The following is a 16,999-nucleotide window of genomic DNA, read 5'->3' on the forward strand; positions in this document are numbered from 1 at the left end:
ATGCGACTATACCGAGTCCACGGCGCCATTCTCATTCCGACCACCACGCTGGTAACTCCAGAGCCTTGGGGTAGAGGTAGGAAGATCAATAGTTCAAGTCAGCCAGGCGGTGGTGGCGCACGCCTTTAACCCCAGCACTCAGGAAGCAGGAGCAGGCAGATCTCTGAGTCTGAGGCAGCCTGGTCTACAGAGTGAGTTCCAGGACAGCCAGGGCTACACAGAGAAACCCTGTCTATGGGGGGTGGGTTTCAAGGTCACTTGAAGTAGATTGATCTCTGAGTTTAAGACCAGTCTGGTCTGCATAGTAAGTTTCAGAACAGTCACAGCTAGGTAGAGAGACCCTGTCATCTAGGCTACATAGAAACCTTGTATCAAAAAAAAAGGACAAAAAAAATTATATAGCATTAAATAATGTTTTGAAATTTGTACAGGTTCTGGAGTGACTAAATCACGTTGACCTTTAATCTTTCCCTCCCCTCACTCATTATCATATTTTTGAGCACAATAAACTCTTTACTCAGCAATTTTCAAATAAGCTGGACTCGATTTTTCAAGATCATTTCCAAGTCCCACAGTAGATTTCCAAATGAATTTCTTCTCTCTAACTGAAGCTGCAAAGGTTCTCTTCACTCTCCCAGGCCCCACTGACCAGCATTCTATTCTCTCTCAGTCCATCTTAACTTTATCACAGTCCACCTGCTATTGGTATGATGTAGTATTGCATTTCTGGGACTTACTTGCCTATTTTAATTTTTTTTCAGATTGTTTTTTAATGGGTATGGATATTCTGCCTATTGTATGTCTGTGCACCTTCTTCATCTTTGATGCCTGTGGAGGAGGACAGAAGAGGGCATTGGATCTCCCGAAACTAAAGTTACAGACAGGTTTGGTTTTTGTTTTGTTTTGTTTCGTTTCTTCTTTAATTATGGGGGCAGGACAGTATGTTTTTGTGAGTGCAGGTTGCTCCAGAGTCCAGAGGAGAGCATCAGCTTTACTTCCCCCGTTCACTCCCCACCTCTACACTGGATTTACAGGAGGTGGTGAACAGAATGTGACATGGGTGCTGGGAATGGAACTCTGGCCCCTCTGCAAGAGCCGTGGGCACTTTTTGACTTTATGTGAGTGAGTATTTGGCTGGAATGTATGTATTTGTACAAGTGCATGTCTGGTGCCTGAGGAGCTCAGAAGACAGTGTCAGATCCTCTTGCACTGGAGTGGTGGACCATTGTGAACTGCTGTGTGGGTGCTAGGAACTGACCTCAGGACCTCTGCAATAGCGTCAAGTGCTCTTAACTATTGAACCATCTCTCCAGCCCTGATATATCATATTCAACCTTTAGTCTTAGTATTTGGAAGGCAGAGGCAGGTGGATCCCTGTAGGCCAGTGTGATCTACATACTGAATTCCAGGCCAGGGCAACATAGTCCGACCTTGTCTTTAAGGGAGGGGGGATGGGAGGGAAATCCATGTATGTTAAAACATACATAAAGAATAAGACCTCAGCCAGGCGGTAGTGGCACATGGCTTTAATCCTAGCACTCGGGAGGCAGAGCCAGGCGGATCTTTGTGAGTTTGAGGCCAGCCTGGTCTACAGAGCTAGTTCCAGGAAAGCCAGCGCTACACAGAGAAGCCCTGTCTCAAATAAATGAGTAAGTAAGTAAATAAATAAATAATACATGGAAAAGCCCTGTTGGAAGTGGGGGGACAAGAGGAAGAAGATGATGAGGGTGATGCCTCCAACCTGGTGGTAGTGGCATAGGGCCTTTAATCCCAGCACTCAGGAAGCAGAGGCAAGCAAGTCTCTGTGAGTTCCAAGACAGCCAGGGCCAGCTACACAAAGAAACCCTGTCTCGAAGTAAGAAAGAAAGAAAGAAAGAAAGAAAGAAAGAAAGAAAGAAAGAAAGAAAGAAAGAAAGAAAGAAAGAAAAAGTTCCCTAAAACAGGACTGAAGACAAGCCTGTAGAGCATTTTCTTCTCTAACTATGCATGGGGAAGGACCCAGCCCATTGTGGGTGGTGCCATCCCGGGGCTCCTAGGAGAGCAGGCTAAGTAAACAACGTTGAGAAAGCCAGTAAGTTTTGCACGAATCTTAAATGGTCTTTTAATTTTAAAAAAAACGCAGAGCCAGATATTGAGGTAAATGCTAAAAGATCAGAGAAACAAAGGAACAAGCCTCTGCCACATCTCACCTCACAAACTCCACAAATCCTCTTACTCAAAGCCTCTGTGTCCTCAGCCAAAAGGCTTCCAACTGAAAACATTCCCAGCCAAAAAGGCTTTAGTTCCTGTCTCCTCCAGCCTTATATCCCTTTCTCCACCCAGCCATATCATTTCCTTCCTAGTGCTGGCATTAAAAGTGTGTGGCACCACTGCCTGGCTCTGTTTCTCTCCTAGACTGGGTCAATCTCATGTATCCCACAGTGGCCTTGAACTCACAGAGATCCAAACAAATCTCTGCCTCTGAAGTGCTAGGATGTGTGCCACCACTGCTTGGCTTCTATGTTCAATCTAGTGGCTGGCTCTGCCTGCTGATCCTCAGGCAAGCTTTATTTGATACACAATATATCACCACAAGTAAGCACCACCCTCTCTAGCCTCGTATTAGCACTTGCAAGGGTCCAGGTTTCTGCCACTCAGGTTCTTACCCTGACTTCCTTCAAAGATGAGCAGTGATGTGGAAATGTAAGACAAATACACCCTTTTCTCCCGAAGTTGCTTTGGTCATGTTTTATCACAATGATGATAACATGGGTGGGTGTGTCCCTCTAGGTGGCATACCCCTGTATGCGCTCGTGTGTACGCATATATCTGTGTGTGCACGTGCATGTGAGTCTGTGTGTGTTCACATGTGTGTGTGGACTCGTGTGTGTGTGTGTGTATGTGTGTGTGTGTGCGCACACGCACTTGAATCTAAGTATCTGCTCCATTGCACGGTGCTTACCCAGCTAGAACGCCATGCGCATGCGCACTGTCCCGGGTTGAAGTCTCAGAGATTGCTTGGTTTGCCTGTGTAAGTGAATGCCCCACCCCCTCCCGTGACGCACGCATGTAAGCATCACTGACCCTTCGCTGTTGCCTTGACAACACGGCTGGAAATTTCAGGGGGAGGGGGACACACCGAGTCTGTATACACTGCAGAGAAGGGCTGCATCTGTAGCATCGAACTCTTGTGGCAGTTCTACCTTGCGTCTGCGTGGGACACCGAAGCAGTCTGCAGTACCACTGCTGAGGTATACTCAGGTAACACGTGTGAGCCTAACACGCATTTGTCGTGACTGCTCCATAAGGAAGACGGGACTGGTGTTAGTGGTTTTGACAGGGGCCAAGAGCAGCTAGTCAAAGCATTGTGAAATTCTGACACCTGTAGGTCCTCTGCCTTTACCATCTGAGCGCAGTTGAGCCCTAGGTAACATGACCGAACAAAGGCGTAGGGACAGTTTCGGAGCTAGTGTGTGTAGTCTTAATGACAGAAATAGGTGGCCTTGCTGTCCTCTTTGTGGACAAAGATCCCCTTGCTACAGGTAGCAATATTAAAGACAGGTCCTCGAGTATCTGGGAAGTTCAGATCCAACACAAGGTTTTACCAATAGACTAAAAGTAGTTGACCCCGGGTATGTTTTCTGTTTTAACCTGTTCTCCACAGAGGTCCTGTTTGCATCATCGTCTACCCCACCCCGTCTTCAGGCCAACCGGAGAGATTGTCTTCAGGACTTTTAGGCATCTTAAAGGTAAAGGTGAGTTTCTCTTTTTGATTAGAGAATTTTGCCTTATAGGTTTTAATTTGTCCTTTGAGGTATACATACCATACTAAGGAGAAAAAAAAAAAGATGGTATTTCTTTATTTTGAAAATAACTCAAGTGTTATAGGAACCAATACATGAGATCAAAGGTGCTGACATCACAAGAGCAGTTGCAAAGAAGTGTGCAGTCTTGTGACCCACTCAGACTATCCATTTGGAGCAGTATCAGGGGATCTGCTTTAGTGTATCTGCTTAAACAATAATAATAATATCCATTAAAACGTATTCAAGATGAGAGGGAATTTCAGACCTGTTATTGGTTCCTCCTACCTGTTTTTGACCTTTTGAAAATTGGGTCATTATAAGGATAAAATGCATTAACATACTTATAACCCCAAGCATTAGATGCTTGGTACATACTATCTTGTCATCACATGAATAATAATAAGTGTAGGGGTTGGGGATTTAGCTCAGTGGTAGGCCCTGGGTTCAGTCCTCAGCTCAAATAATAATAATAATAATAATAATAATAATAATAATAATAAATGTGTGGATACTTATAAATCACAAGCAACACACATATGAAGGGAAGAGTGATGGGTGCTAAGAAGTTCACAAAGAGAAAACAGCTTTGGATGGTCAAGAACAATAATCTTCACAGAGCATGGCAGTACATGGCTATAAGCTCAGCACAATGGAGCCTGGCCTGCAAAGTAAAATTCTGTTTCAAAAAATAAAAATAAATCATTTGTGATGTTGCAGATTTATAATTCCAACACTTATGACGTACAGGGAGGAGAATCAGGAGTTCAAAGCCGACCTGGAAGAACTGTCTCTTTTTAAAAAGAGTGAGTGAGTGAGGGAGTGAGTGAGTGAGAGAGAGAGAGAGAGAGAGAGAGAGAGAGAGAGAGAGAGAAAGAAAGATAGGAGCAGCACATCCTCCTAAAAATTTGTATTAATTCACAAATGTCTCCAAAGCTTAGTTTGTGAATGGAATCCAGAGCTGTTGGTCTGTTGCAAAAAACCCTGGATACAGTCTCTGAGCTGAGTTTTTTACACAGAATGTCTCTGACCCTGGCTGTTCATAGAGAGGATGCATTTCTTCATGGAATGCAGCTATATAAGTGTTTCATGATGAAAACCAGCTCCTAACATCTAACATTAATGTCAATTATTTAGACAGTTTAAAGAATGCAAATTTAGCCGGGTGGTGGTAGCGCATGCCTTTAATCCCAGCACTCGGGAGGCAGAGACAGGCAGATTTCTGTGAGTTCAAGACCAGACTGGTCTACAGAGTGAGATCCAGGACAGGTGCAAAGCTACACAGAGAAACCCTGTCTGGGAGGGGGGGAGGAGGGGGGAGGGGGGGAGGAGGAGGAGGAGGAGGAGGAGGAGGAGGAGGAGGAGGAGGAGAAGAAGAAGAAGAAGAAGAAGAAGAAGAAGAAGAAGAAGAAGAAGAAGAAGAAGAAGAAGAAGGAGAAGAAGGAGAAGAAGGAGAAGAAGGAGAAGAAGGAGAAGAAGAAGAAGAAGAAGAAGAAGAAGAAGAAGAAGAAGAAGAAGAAGAAGAAGAAGAAGAAGAAGAAGTACAAGTACAAGAAGTAGAAGAAAAAGAAGACAAACACAAACTTAAGCATCAAGAAGGGAAGCTGAGCTTGCTTGCTCTATATGCCTGCAATCCCAACAGTCTGGGAAGCTAAGGCCAGAGGATTGTCACAAGTCAGGGACAGAGATCCTGTCAAAGAAAAATAAACAAGGGTAGTGATGGCACATGCCTTTAATCCCAGCACCGGGGAGGCAGAGACAGGAAGATCTCTGAGTTTGAGGCATAGATAGACAGACATTAAATGGGGCTGGAGATGTGGCTCAGTGATGGGGTACTTACCTAGCATGTACAAGGAACAAGATTTGAGCCCCATAGCAAAGGGAAAAAATTAATAAACAGATTATAAAATTCTTGATCTTTTATAGTAGCAGATATAAATCATTTCATATTGCTCCGTACTTTAGATAGATTATCTTAAATTTGGGACAGCCACATCTCATAATCTTTCTATTCCAATTTTAGCAGGAAAGAAACAGACACTGTGAGGTTATTAACTGTCACTCACTCAAGCTCTGACATTCAACACAGCAGGAGTTCTAGCACATTAGCGTGATTGACTGGGGGCCTACATGCTTGATCTCAGTCTCCAGGTCTGCTGTCACTGTGTGATCCAAGCCCCTCACCCTACATCACCAGGTTGGTGTTTACAGACTGCTCTGCCTCCACCTAAGACAAAGCAAAGCATTTCTATCAAGTAAGATGGAGATTGTCTCTTGAGATCTAGTGGCAAAGGCCCAATGTTTGGAGACAAAGCCAGATTCTTTACTGCATCCCAGACTTCTCCCAGACATACTCCAAGCAGGGAACTGTCTTCGAGACAACCCCCCAAAAAAGTAAAATGCCTCTTTTTGTAATGTTCTTGATTTTTATCCAGAAGCTTCTTAATCTCTCTCAGATGTGCCCCACTGTGTTTGTGTATGGGATGTGGCAGTAGAAACTGGAAGGCATTTGAGAACCCAGTTGCCACTGGTTTAATTATTCACTTTTTCCTGTAGTTCTCAGACTTTGTGTTTACTGTGGAAGAAGCCCCAAGATGGCCAAGAAAGCCTTGAGTTCTGGAACCAAGGCCCGTGTAAGTGTGTTTCCTTCCTTCTTAAAATATACTGGTCAGCAGCCACACAGGGGAAACCCATGAACTGTGGACTAATAGCTGTGGAGCCCCCATAGGACTAGACTAGGCCCTCTTGATATGGGAGAGAGTTGTTTAGCTTGAACTGTTTGGAGGGCCTCCAGGCAGAGGTATTGGGATCCGTCCCTGGTGCATGGACAGGCTTTTTGGAGACCAGTGCCTAGGGTGTGACACCTTGCACAGCCTTGGTGTAGGGGGGAGGGGCTTGGACCTGCATCAGCTGAATGTGCCAGGCTCTGCTGACTCCCCATGAGAGACCTTGACTTAGAAAATGTGGGGGTGGGGTGGGGGTGGGTTGGGGGTAAATCTGGGGGATGGGAAGAGGGAAGAGGAGGGGGGATCTGTGGTTGGTATGTAAAGTGAATAGAAAATTTCTTAATAATGAAAAAAAAAAGTTTTTAAAAAATGTACTGGTCAGATATGGGGACATTGCTATGAATTACCCAGAGCTAAGCAAGCCTTATCTACTTAGCTACCTCCCAATTTTCCCTATGCCAGTGAATCATAGTCCCATATAAACTGTTTATTCAATCACTGAATTATTGAGACTCCTGTGTGCTCAGTTTCTTTTTGGTCCAGAGTAATATAACAATGAAGGAACAAAATCCCTTGTGCAAAATACTGGCCTCTCTGTGACCTGACAAGTTGGACATGCCAGTCTCATTGGACCATAAGAGAAGGCATTGTTCATCTCTACTGACTGGTCTTGTGTTCTGGGTTGGTAAGAAGGAGCATGTCCGGTGATCTTCATCTTAGTACATGCTGACATACAAGCTTTGTTAGGTTTCTCAAGTTGACACTGTATTGAATAGGATTGTAACCACATGCTTGCCATAGAAACCAGGAGATATATTTGTTGTTGGATGGGCCTGCCAGACTGCCATACAATGCTTAGTCATGTGTCCTCTGCATCAGGAACAGGAGAAAGGAAGAACTGACATTTGTCTCAGCCAGCCAGGTATATGACTCCAATAAGCTTAAATTTCATTAGCCTGTCTATGTGATACTTCTGTTGTTATAATGGGAGACTGCTCAGTGACTTGAACATTCAGAACACTGAAATATGCAGAGCCTAAAATAAAAGGACTTGAGGCCATCTTGGTCTATATAGCAAGTTCCAGGACAGCCAGGACTACATAGAGAGACATACCCCCACCCCCCAAAAAAAGAATGTTGTGAAGCCAGGCATATCCCAGAACTCAGAAGAAAGAGGCAGGTGGATCTCTGAGTTTGAGGCCAGCCTGGTCTACAGAGTGAGTTGCAGGCTAGCCAGAGCTATACAGAGAAACCCTGTCTTGAAAAAACAAAATTAATTAAATAATTTAAATTAATTAATTTTAAAAAATAAAAGATCTTAAAAAGTAATTTTTTTTTCTTAAGAACAAAGAGAGAGGGTCTAGAGAAATGACTCAGTGGTTAAGAGCACTGGCTGCTCTTCTAGAGGACGCAGCTTCAATTCCCAGAACCCACATGGCATCTCACAGCCATCTGTAACTCCAGTTCCAGAGGATTCCACAGCCTCTTCGGGCCTCCGTAAGTACCAGGCATATATGTGAGGCACAGACTCATACAGGCAAAATACCTATATACATAAAATTAATTAAAGAAAAAAAAAAGAACAGAGAATTTAGCTCACTGGTAGAGTGCTGGCCTCACATGCATGATGCTCTAGATTCAATCCCCTGAACTCCAAGAGGTGGAGAGCCAGGGATGTAACTCAGTGATGGAGTGCTTACTTAGCACTTACAAGGCCCTGGGTTTGAGCTCCAGCATGGAGTGGGGAGGGAGACAGCAGCACCTGGGAGAGAGTGAGATTGCTCATCATAAGATGCTTGCTGACAAGCCTAGTGACCTGAGTTTGATCCCCAGAACCCGTGTTGGAAAAAGCCAGAACCAACTCCCTCAAGTCCCCTGACCATTCACAATAACACATGTATGGGCACACAAATAAATAAAAAACCTTTAAAGAAAAATCATCTGGATGTAGTGGTGCACATCTGCAATCTCAGCACTAGGAGGGAGTGTGAGGCAGGAAAATCAGGAATTTCCTGTTTTGGCTAGACTACATGACAAGACCCTGTCTCAAAAAACATTAAATATATATAGCCAGAAATGGCTCAGCAGGTAAAGGCACTTGCCACCAAAGTGCTTGACAAGCTAAGTTTGATACTCAGAAACCACAAGAAACAGAAAGAACAACTTCTACAAGTCGTCTTGACCACCACATTGTATGGCATGTGTGTGCCCATATTCACAATCAGAATCATGGTGAACTTAATTATTTTTAAGTAATAAAACAAAGATATCATAAGAACCTGCACCCATTGGTAATTGGCCAAGCAGGCACTAACATGTTGTGCTTGTGAACAAAAAGGAAGGTTGTTTCATCTTCTCCCTGGCAGCTAGTTATCTGCACAGCTTTAGGCTCTGTAGTAACACAGCAGTGCTCAGCCTGGAACGTGGTATTCTTGCTGCCCTCCATCTTCAGCCAACACAGTGGCAGCCATCACCCCCTTCATCCTGAAGGTCTCTCCTGTCACCTCATCAGGTTTATGTGGGTTTCTGTTTTCAGGATTTGGTGACATTCTCTGATGTGGCTATAGAGTTCTCTCAGGAAGAGTGGGCCTGTCTGAACTCTGTGCAGAGGGACCTGTACTGGGATGTGATGCTGGAGAACTACAGTAACCTGCTCTCCCTAGGTAAGCTGTATACTTCAGGTAACCTAGACTCTGTTCCTGGAGTACCAGCATTCTCCTGACTCTCAGGACCATTTTCCGAGAGACCAGCTGAATTTTTTCCAGTTGTCAGAGAAGGCACTGAGGTTTATCAGTGTGGAAGTGGACTCCCCAAGGCTGCTTCTTCTCATCCAACAGTCATTGGCCCCTTTGGTTGGCCCCCCTTGTGATCATCTCTCTTCCCTCATGATCAAGGGGTAAACTGGAATTCTGGATATTTATAACTATCTTCAAGGAAAGCAGCCTTGTCTTTAGATGTTGTGTTTACATCCAAATTGCTGTTCACTTTTGGATTTTGAGGACCCACCTAAAGGGGAAACATCTCAATCGAGAGCTCTGCTTTGCTGTTAAGTTAAACACCTTTGTGTTTAACAGAAAGTAATTTAGACATGGATTTTGTATAAAGCCAAAATGAGATTCCCTTTGCCGGCACATTGTACCTGAAGTGAGATGGGAAGTTAAGGTCCATGAACCATGTATTTGACATTGGATGCACATGCCCACAGTCCCAGCACTCCAGGGGCCAAGGCTGAAAGATTGTGAGTTTGAGGCCAACACATCAGGACCATGTCACAAAATAAAACAATACTGTAGTTGGAGTTTTCCTGCCTGGCCCACAGTCAGGACAAATCTCTCTCACCTGCCAGGCCCATAGACGCTCAGAACCAACCAAGTAAACACACAGAAACTTACATTGTTTAGAAACTGTATGGCCGTGGCAGGCTTCTTGTTATCTACTTCTTCTATCTTAAATTAACCCATTTCTATTGATCTATACTTTGCCACATGGCTTGTGGCTTACCAGTACCTTACATCTTGTCATGGCAGCGGCTGGCGGTGTCTTTCTCTACCCAGCCTTCCACCTCCCAGAATTCTCTTCTCTCTTGTCCCGCCTATACTTCCTGCCTGGCCACTGGCCAATCAGAACTTTATTTACACAGAGCAATATCCACAGCACAATACCAAGAAAGGCTAATGTTAGACCTACTGTGTGCCATGCACTTTTTTTGTTTGTTTTTTTTCTTTTCATTTTTTTGTTGTTGTTTTTTGTTTTGGTTTGGTTTTTGTTTTATTTTTGTTTTTCAAGACAGGGTTTCTCTGTATAGCTCTGGCTGTCCTGGAACTCTCTCTGTAGACCAGGCTGGTCTTGAACTCACAGAGATCAGCCTGCCTCTGCCTCCCTGAGTGCTGGGATTAAAGGTGTGCACCACCACCACCCGGCATGCCATGCACTCTTAAAAGCACAGTGTGTCCATGTTGTACAGTTCATTCTCACAAGCTTGTAAGCTACTCATTGTAAGAAATAGTTATACACGCTGGGCAGTGGTGGCGCACGCCTGTAATCCCAGCACTCTGGAGGCAGAGGCAGGTGGATCTCTGTGAGTTCAAGACCAGCCTGGTCTATAGAGCTAGTCCAGGACAGGATCCAAAGCTACAGAGAAACCCTGTCTCAGAAAAAAAAAAAAAGAAAGAAAGAAAGAAAGAAAAGAAAAAAAGAAAAAGAAATAGTTATACTCAAGTACAAATGACTAGTCATAGAGAAGACAGAAACTGAACTTGCCAGGCATGGTGGCACACTACGGGATATGGTAGCTCACACATATCATCCTAGCATTGGGAAACTGAAGCCGGATATTACCATTAGTTCTTGGGCTACAGAATAAACATACAATTCAAAGTTTATCTCACCACTCCTCCTCCCCAGAACTGGGATCTGAAGATATACCTCCACTGACATGCCCAAGGCTCAGGGTTCCATCCCCAGAACCAGAAGAGTAATTCTGACCGGAACTCATGCATGCTGGCAGCCATCTTGCTCCACTTACCTTGAGGGTAAGCAAATGTTTGAAATAGGGTGTTTTCCCAATCATCTGATTTCCTGTTTATTCCTTAAAGCTCTCTCTTTTATGAAGTCTTTATCAATCTCATTTTCAGTTTTCAATGGCTAAACTTAACAGTTCCTGATTGGAAAAAACCGAGGCAGACACATCTGTGATCCCGTTGCTTGAGAAACTGAGGCAAGAAGCTTAAAACTTGGAGTATGGCTAAATAGCAAGACCTTATGAAATTTTTTGACCTTATAAATTTTTTCTTCAGGGGGCTGACAAGATGGTTCAGTGGGTATAGACACTTGTTGCCAAGCCTGACAGTTTTAAGTTCAATCTCAAGAACTTACATGATAAAAGTATGGGACCAACTGCCCCAGGTTGTCCTCTGACCTCCACTCATGGACTATAGCACATGTGTGTCTCACATATACACACTCAGCCAATCAATATAAAAACCATTGTTTTTCTTTCATCTCTGTATTATAGAGCATTGATCCTTTCTTTGTAGTAAGAGCATTATCTTGAAATATATGAAAGCGGGGCTGGAGAGATGGCTCAGAGGTTAAGAGCACTGGCTGTTCTTCCAAAGGTCCTGAGTTCAATTCCCCGCAACCACATGGTGGCTCACAACCATCTGTAATGAGATCTGGTGCCCTCTTCTGGCCTGCAGGGACACATGCAGACAGAACACTGTATACATAATAAATAAATGAATCTTTAAAAAAAAGAAAGAAAAGAAAAAGAAAGAAAGAAATATGTGAAAGCTGGGTAGTGTGGCATATTCCTTCAACACAAATACTTAAGAGACAGGGACAGATATCAAAGTCAGCCTTGACCACATCACAAGTTTAAGGCCAGCCTGGGCAACTTAAGATATTAAAAATAAATAAAAAAAAAAAAAACAGTGTTGTAAATCTATGTTCCTTTACAGTAGCTGTACTAGAACTTAATCCTCCTCTTTACCTGCTACTTTGTTATCTACTAACCAGCCTCCCCTCATCCCTACTCCTTAGCCTCCCAGCTTTTGGGAACTGGTATTCTACTACCTTCTACTTTTTTCTTTCAATCAGGTTCCCCTGGCCAGCCTGTTACTCACTATGTAGCCCAGGCTAGCCTCAAAGTTGTAGCGCCCTCATGTCTCGATCTTCTAAGTGTTTCAATTACAGGTGAAGCAACTATACCCAGATTCTACCCTCTACTACAGCAATCAAGGTCCCACTCATTGTTCTGGAACTCACTCTGTAGACCAGGCTGGCCTCAAACTCAGAGATCCACCTGCCTCTGCCTCCCAAGTGCTGGGATTAAAGGCATGCATCGCCGCCACCACCCACCAGGATAAGCTATTTTTACATTCCCTATTAATACATGGAGTGTTTGGTTTTATGTTCCTGGCCTATTTCACTTAACATAATGTCCTGCAGGTGTATCCATGTCGTCCCAAGGTGTATTCTCCCCTGAGCCACCAGCAGTTCTGTATTTAGTTTCCTTGGATTTTCCAAGTATGTCATCTCACCACCTATAGCATACATTGTATTGTGTTTGCTTTTAAGACATTTCTGACCTCTTAACAGAGAATCACTAGAGCAACAGTCAGTGTCCTTTCCCATTTGGCTTTACCATGAGTGCCCATTGTGTTCTCTCACTAACAAGCTGTGGCCCCAGAATATCAATGCTGCTGAGGAAGCTTTTGAATTGTGGTTAGTTTTAGCTTCTGATTTTCCCTTTCAAAGAAACAAATGAGGGCTGGAGAAATCGCTCAACAGTTCAGAGCACTTGCTCTTCTTACAGAAGACCCTGATTTGGTTCCCAGTACCCTCATCATGGCTCACAACCATCTGTAACTCCAGTTCTAAGGGACCAATGCCTTCTTCTGACCTCCACTGACAGCAGGCATGAATGTGGTGAACATATAGAAATGCAGTCAAAAATATGCATACACATAAAATAAAATAAAAATGGGCTGGAGAGATGGCTCAGAGGTTAAGAGCACTGACTGCTCTTCCAGAGGTTCTGAGTTCAATTCCCAGCAACCACATGGTGGCTCAAAACCATTTGTAATGAGAATTGGTGCCCTCTTCTGGCCTGCCATCATACCTGCTGTATACATAATAAATAAATACGTCTTAGAAAAAATAAATAAAATAAATATTCTTTCTTAATGTTATTTTTCTTCCAGATAGGAAGTTATCCAAAGGGACAAACATTTTAGCTATTAGAAGAAGCATTTACGGACTGAGCTCTTACAAAAGGAATCCAAGTGACAAAAGCATATCTCCTCACCCTGCCGGGATTGGTGAAAGTGGGTGTGAACAACCTCGGGGCTCTGGAGAGGAAAATGTCAATAATGTAACAGACAGGGCTAGAAAAGCAACCACTGAGAGAGAAAGCACACCTACACCTTGTGTGAGACCTCAAAGGGAGAGCTCCTTCTTACGTCAGGAATGTGGGAAAGCCTTTAGTCGCAGGTATCATCTTAGACAGCATCAGAAAATTCACACTGGCAAGAAGCCCTACGAGTGTAAAGACTGCAAGAAAGCCTTCCGATGGTGGAATCAGCTTCCTCAACGCCAGAAAATTCACACTGGAGAGAAGCCTTAAGAATGTAACAACTGTGGAAAAGCCTTTTGCTGGGGTTCGAGCCTTGTTCATAGGAGAATTCACACTGGTTAAAAAAAAAAAAAACCTTCTTATGTAAAGACTGTGGGAAAACCTTTAGATGTGGCTATGAACTCACTCGGCATCAAGGGTTTCACACTGGGGAGAAAGACTGTGAGTGTAAAGACTGTGGGAAGACTTTTAGTCACCTCTATACATTTATGCAGCACAAGGGAATTCACAGTGGTGATAGGTCCTATGAATGTAAAGACAGTGGGAAGGCCTTTATTTGTGGTTCCAGCCTCATTCAGCATAAGAGAATCCACATAGGTGAGAAACCCTTTGAATGCCAAGAGTGTGGGAAGTCCTCCACTAGAGTCATTACCTCACTCAGCACCAGAAGATTCACACTGGGGAGAAGCCCCATGAGAGTAAGGAATGTAGCAGGGCCTTTCGCTGGGTTTCACGCCTTATGAAACATGAAAGAATTCATTCAGGAGAGAAGCCCTATAAATGCACAGAATGCTGTCACCTCATGCAACGTGGGAGAATTCACACTGGTGAAACCCCTTATGAATGTAAGGAGTGTGGGAAGACCTTTATATATGGATCGAGCCTTCTTAAACATGAGAGAATTCACACAGGAGAGAAACCCCTTATAAATGTAAGGAGTGTGGGAAGGCCTTTAGTTACGGCTACCAGCTTAAACAGCATGAGAAAACTGACATGGAAAAAACGTGTAAGGTGTACGGGAAGACTTACAATAATACAAACCATCTCAGAGACCATCAGAAGACTCACACACATTGAAAACATTGACTCCAAAGAGTGTACCAAGGCCTCTGGCCTTCATTCATTCTCTCCTTGGTGATTAATTTATCTTAAGAAAGTCTTTCATGGTCACTTGCCTATTTGTAGACTATCAGAAGGCATACTAGAGGTGAATTTGAGAGAGTGTAAAAGTCACTTTTCTTAATGATCATATTCTGTCCATATTGGTGTTTTTACTGGATAGTTTGGTTGAGTAAACTCACAGAAGCCAACCAATACCATTCCACCTTTTATTACATTTCAGGTTCATTCTAGGGGGCAACTCTGCTCATGTGATGTTTGTGGCAAAGCCTTTAGTCTTGGCATATACTGTACGAGCTAACATCACCATTCCACCCCTTTGCTCTCTGTGAGACACTCACAAGCTGCTCCTTACCCCTGATAAATCCATCATACACTGAAGGAGATCAATTGAAAATGTACTTAAGACACTTTACCAGCCAAACACCACACACAGCTTAACCCATCCTGCCTCAGATGTGCTCAGATCATGCCCTTTATCCTACATTGGGCAAAAGCATCTAACACAAAGTCTATTCAGTAATAAAATACTGAGTATCTCACATAATTTCTTGACTAATAGCCAGGTATGGTAGCACATGTCTGTAATCTCAAGAGGCTGACATGGGAAGATTGAAAGTTCAAGCCTGAGCAACATACCAGATTCCAGACTAGCCTACATAGCATGACCCTTTCTCAAAAAAAAAAAAAAATTTTTGGAATATTTGTTAAAAGTGAAAATCAGTGGTGTATTGGGCATGTTTTCACATCATTGTGATGTTGAAGAATCTATGGTTATATCAGTACACCTTCACAACATCTTGAAATTCAAAAATCAGTGGTTGTGTTGAGTACACTTTTACAGAGTTGAAAAATCAAGTGATCATATGGCTTCATTTTTGCACTATCATAAAGTGGAAAAGGCAGTTATGTAGCATACTGTCATGCCATTGTAAAGCTGGAAAAAAACAGTTGCTTTGTGGGTGTGCTTTCAGAGAATTGACATCAGTGATTGTTCCAAGGATGCTTTTGCAAAACTGAAAAAATCAGTAGTTGCATTGAACATGCTTTCACAGCATCGCAAAGTTGAAAAATCAGTAGTTGTGTGGACACACTTTCACACTGTTATGATTTGAAAAGGCTAAGGTCTGAATAGTTTTTGTGCCATCATAAAGTTGAAAACTGTGTTTGTAAAATGTCTGTTCTGTACATTCCTTGTACATATGTATAATCACTGTGGAAATTAAATGGTCCATGTAAACTCCTTGGGACTGTCTCAGGAGACTGTCAACTCCCTAAATATTGCCTATTACTGTTCTTGTGGCCACCCATTAGTGTTGCTGTCATGAGCCATTCCAGGAAGACCTCCTGTGGGTTCCATGAGAACTTTACAGAGATGGCATAAGGGATGACTCTTGCCATCTTGAATTGAGCAGTGATTTCTTAGTGCACAAACCACACTGAATGGGAAAGATCATTTGCCTTCATCAGAATACAGTCTGTTGATGAAGAAAAAGGACAAAGGTGAAGAGCAGGATGGGTGGGGGCAGTACTTCATTTACACTGATTGGCAGACTCACAGAGGCATCAGGAATCCCCAAGGTCAACAGAGACTCAGAGGTGACACAAGTCACAGATCATCAGGTAGCCAATAAGTAAATGGAAATGTGTCCCACCTCATTCCTCAGCAAGGATACGCAAAGGAAAACCACTATGGGATGTCAGAAGTCACCAGAATTCCTAACATTAAAATGAGAAAATCTGTCAACTATCTTTCCATATAAGTAAGTGAGGTGTAATGGATGTTACTCTGGTTCAGTCATTCTCTACTGTGTGCATATATTAAAACATCAGTGTCCTTTACAAATGTAATATACAAAGTAAAAACTGCTAGGCAGTGGTGGCACACGCCTTTAATTCCAGCACTTGGGAGGCAGAGGCAGGCGGTTCTCTGTGAGTTCCAGGCCCGCGTGGGCTAAAGAGTTCCAGGAAAGGCGCAAAGCTACACAGAGAAACCCTGTCTTGAAAAATAATGTAACACAATTATTTATCCATTAAAAATAATAAAATTTTAAAAAGTAAATGTGGATTGGATTTGGGTGGTCAGACAAACTGTGAGTTAATGGAGCCAGTGAACATTCCACAGGAGGCAGGGAGAAATCACTTCTTTGTCTTGGTGAGGGGACCATGACCCATGTGACTCCTAGAGTCCCACAGGGGTGTGGGGGGCAGAGATGGGAACTAAGCCTTCCTATGAGAGGTCCAGAGTGAGGGGAGGACTATTTGGGGGGAAAGCCTGGAACTGAGGGGGACTGAGTTTGATATGTATGGAACTAAAGTTAGAGCTTCTGGAGCCTAAGAAGGAATGGATAATGCTTTGTTGACGCCCATGGCGGGCCTGTCCCTTTCTGAATGGAGACGGAGGAGGAGTGGATAGGGGAGGGGAGAGAGGCAGGGGGGGGGGAACAGGAAGACAGGAGGGGAAAAGCTTCAAATGGGGTGTAAGATAAAATAAATGGGGCTGGAGAGATGGCTCA

General features: G+C 43.5%; 1 protein-coding gene across 1 annotated transcript; it reads left to right on the forward strand.

Moving 5' to 3' along the window:
• Znf761 (zinc finger protein 761) lies at positions 1 to 16,351 on the forward strand. The gene is made up of 7 exons (XM_036194672.1): positions 1 to 51; positions 3,103 to 3,240; positions 3,644 to 3,734; positions 6,339 to 6,415; positions 9,045 to 9,171; positions 10,913 to 11,040; positions 13,213 to 16,351. Exons 1-6 carry the CDS (start codon positions 1 to 3, stop codon positions 10,984 to 10,986), a joined length of 558 nt encoding a protein of 185 aa, XP_036050565.1. The 3' UTR covers positions 10,987 to 11,040; positions 13,213 to 16,351.
• The last annotated feature ends 648 nt before the right edge of the window (positions 16,352 to 16,999 follow it).

This window comes from Onychomys torridus, chromosome 1 (genome assembly GCF_903995425.1).
Source record: "Onychomys torridus chromosome 1, mOncTor1.1, whole genome shotgun sequence".
Taxonomy (NCBI): Eukaryota; Metazoa; Chordata; class Mammalia; order Rodentia; family Cricetidae; genus Onychomys; species Onychomys torridus.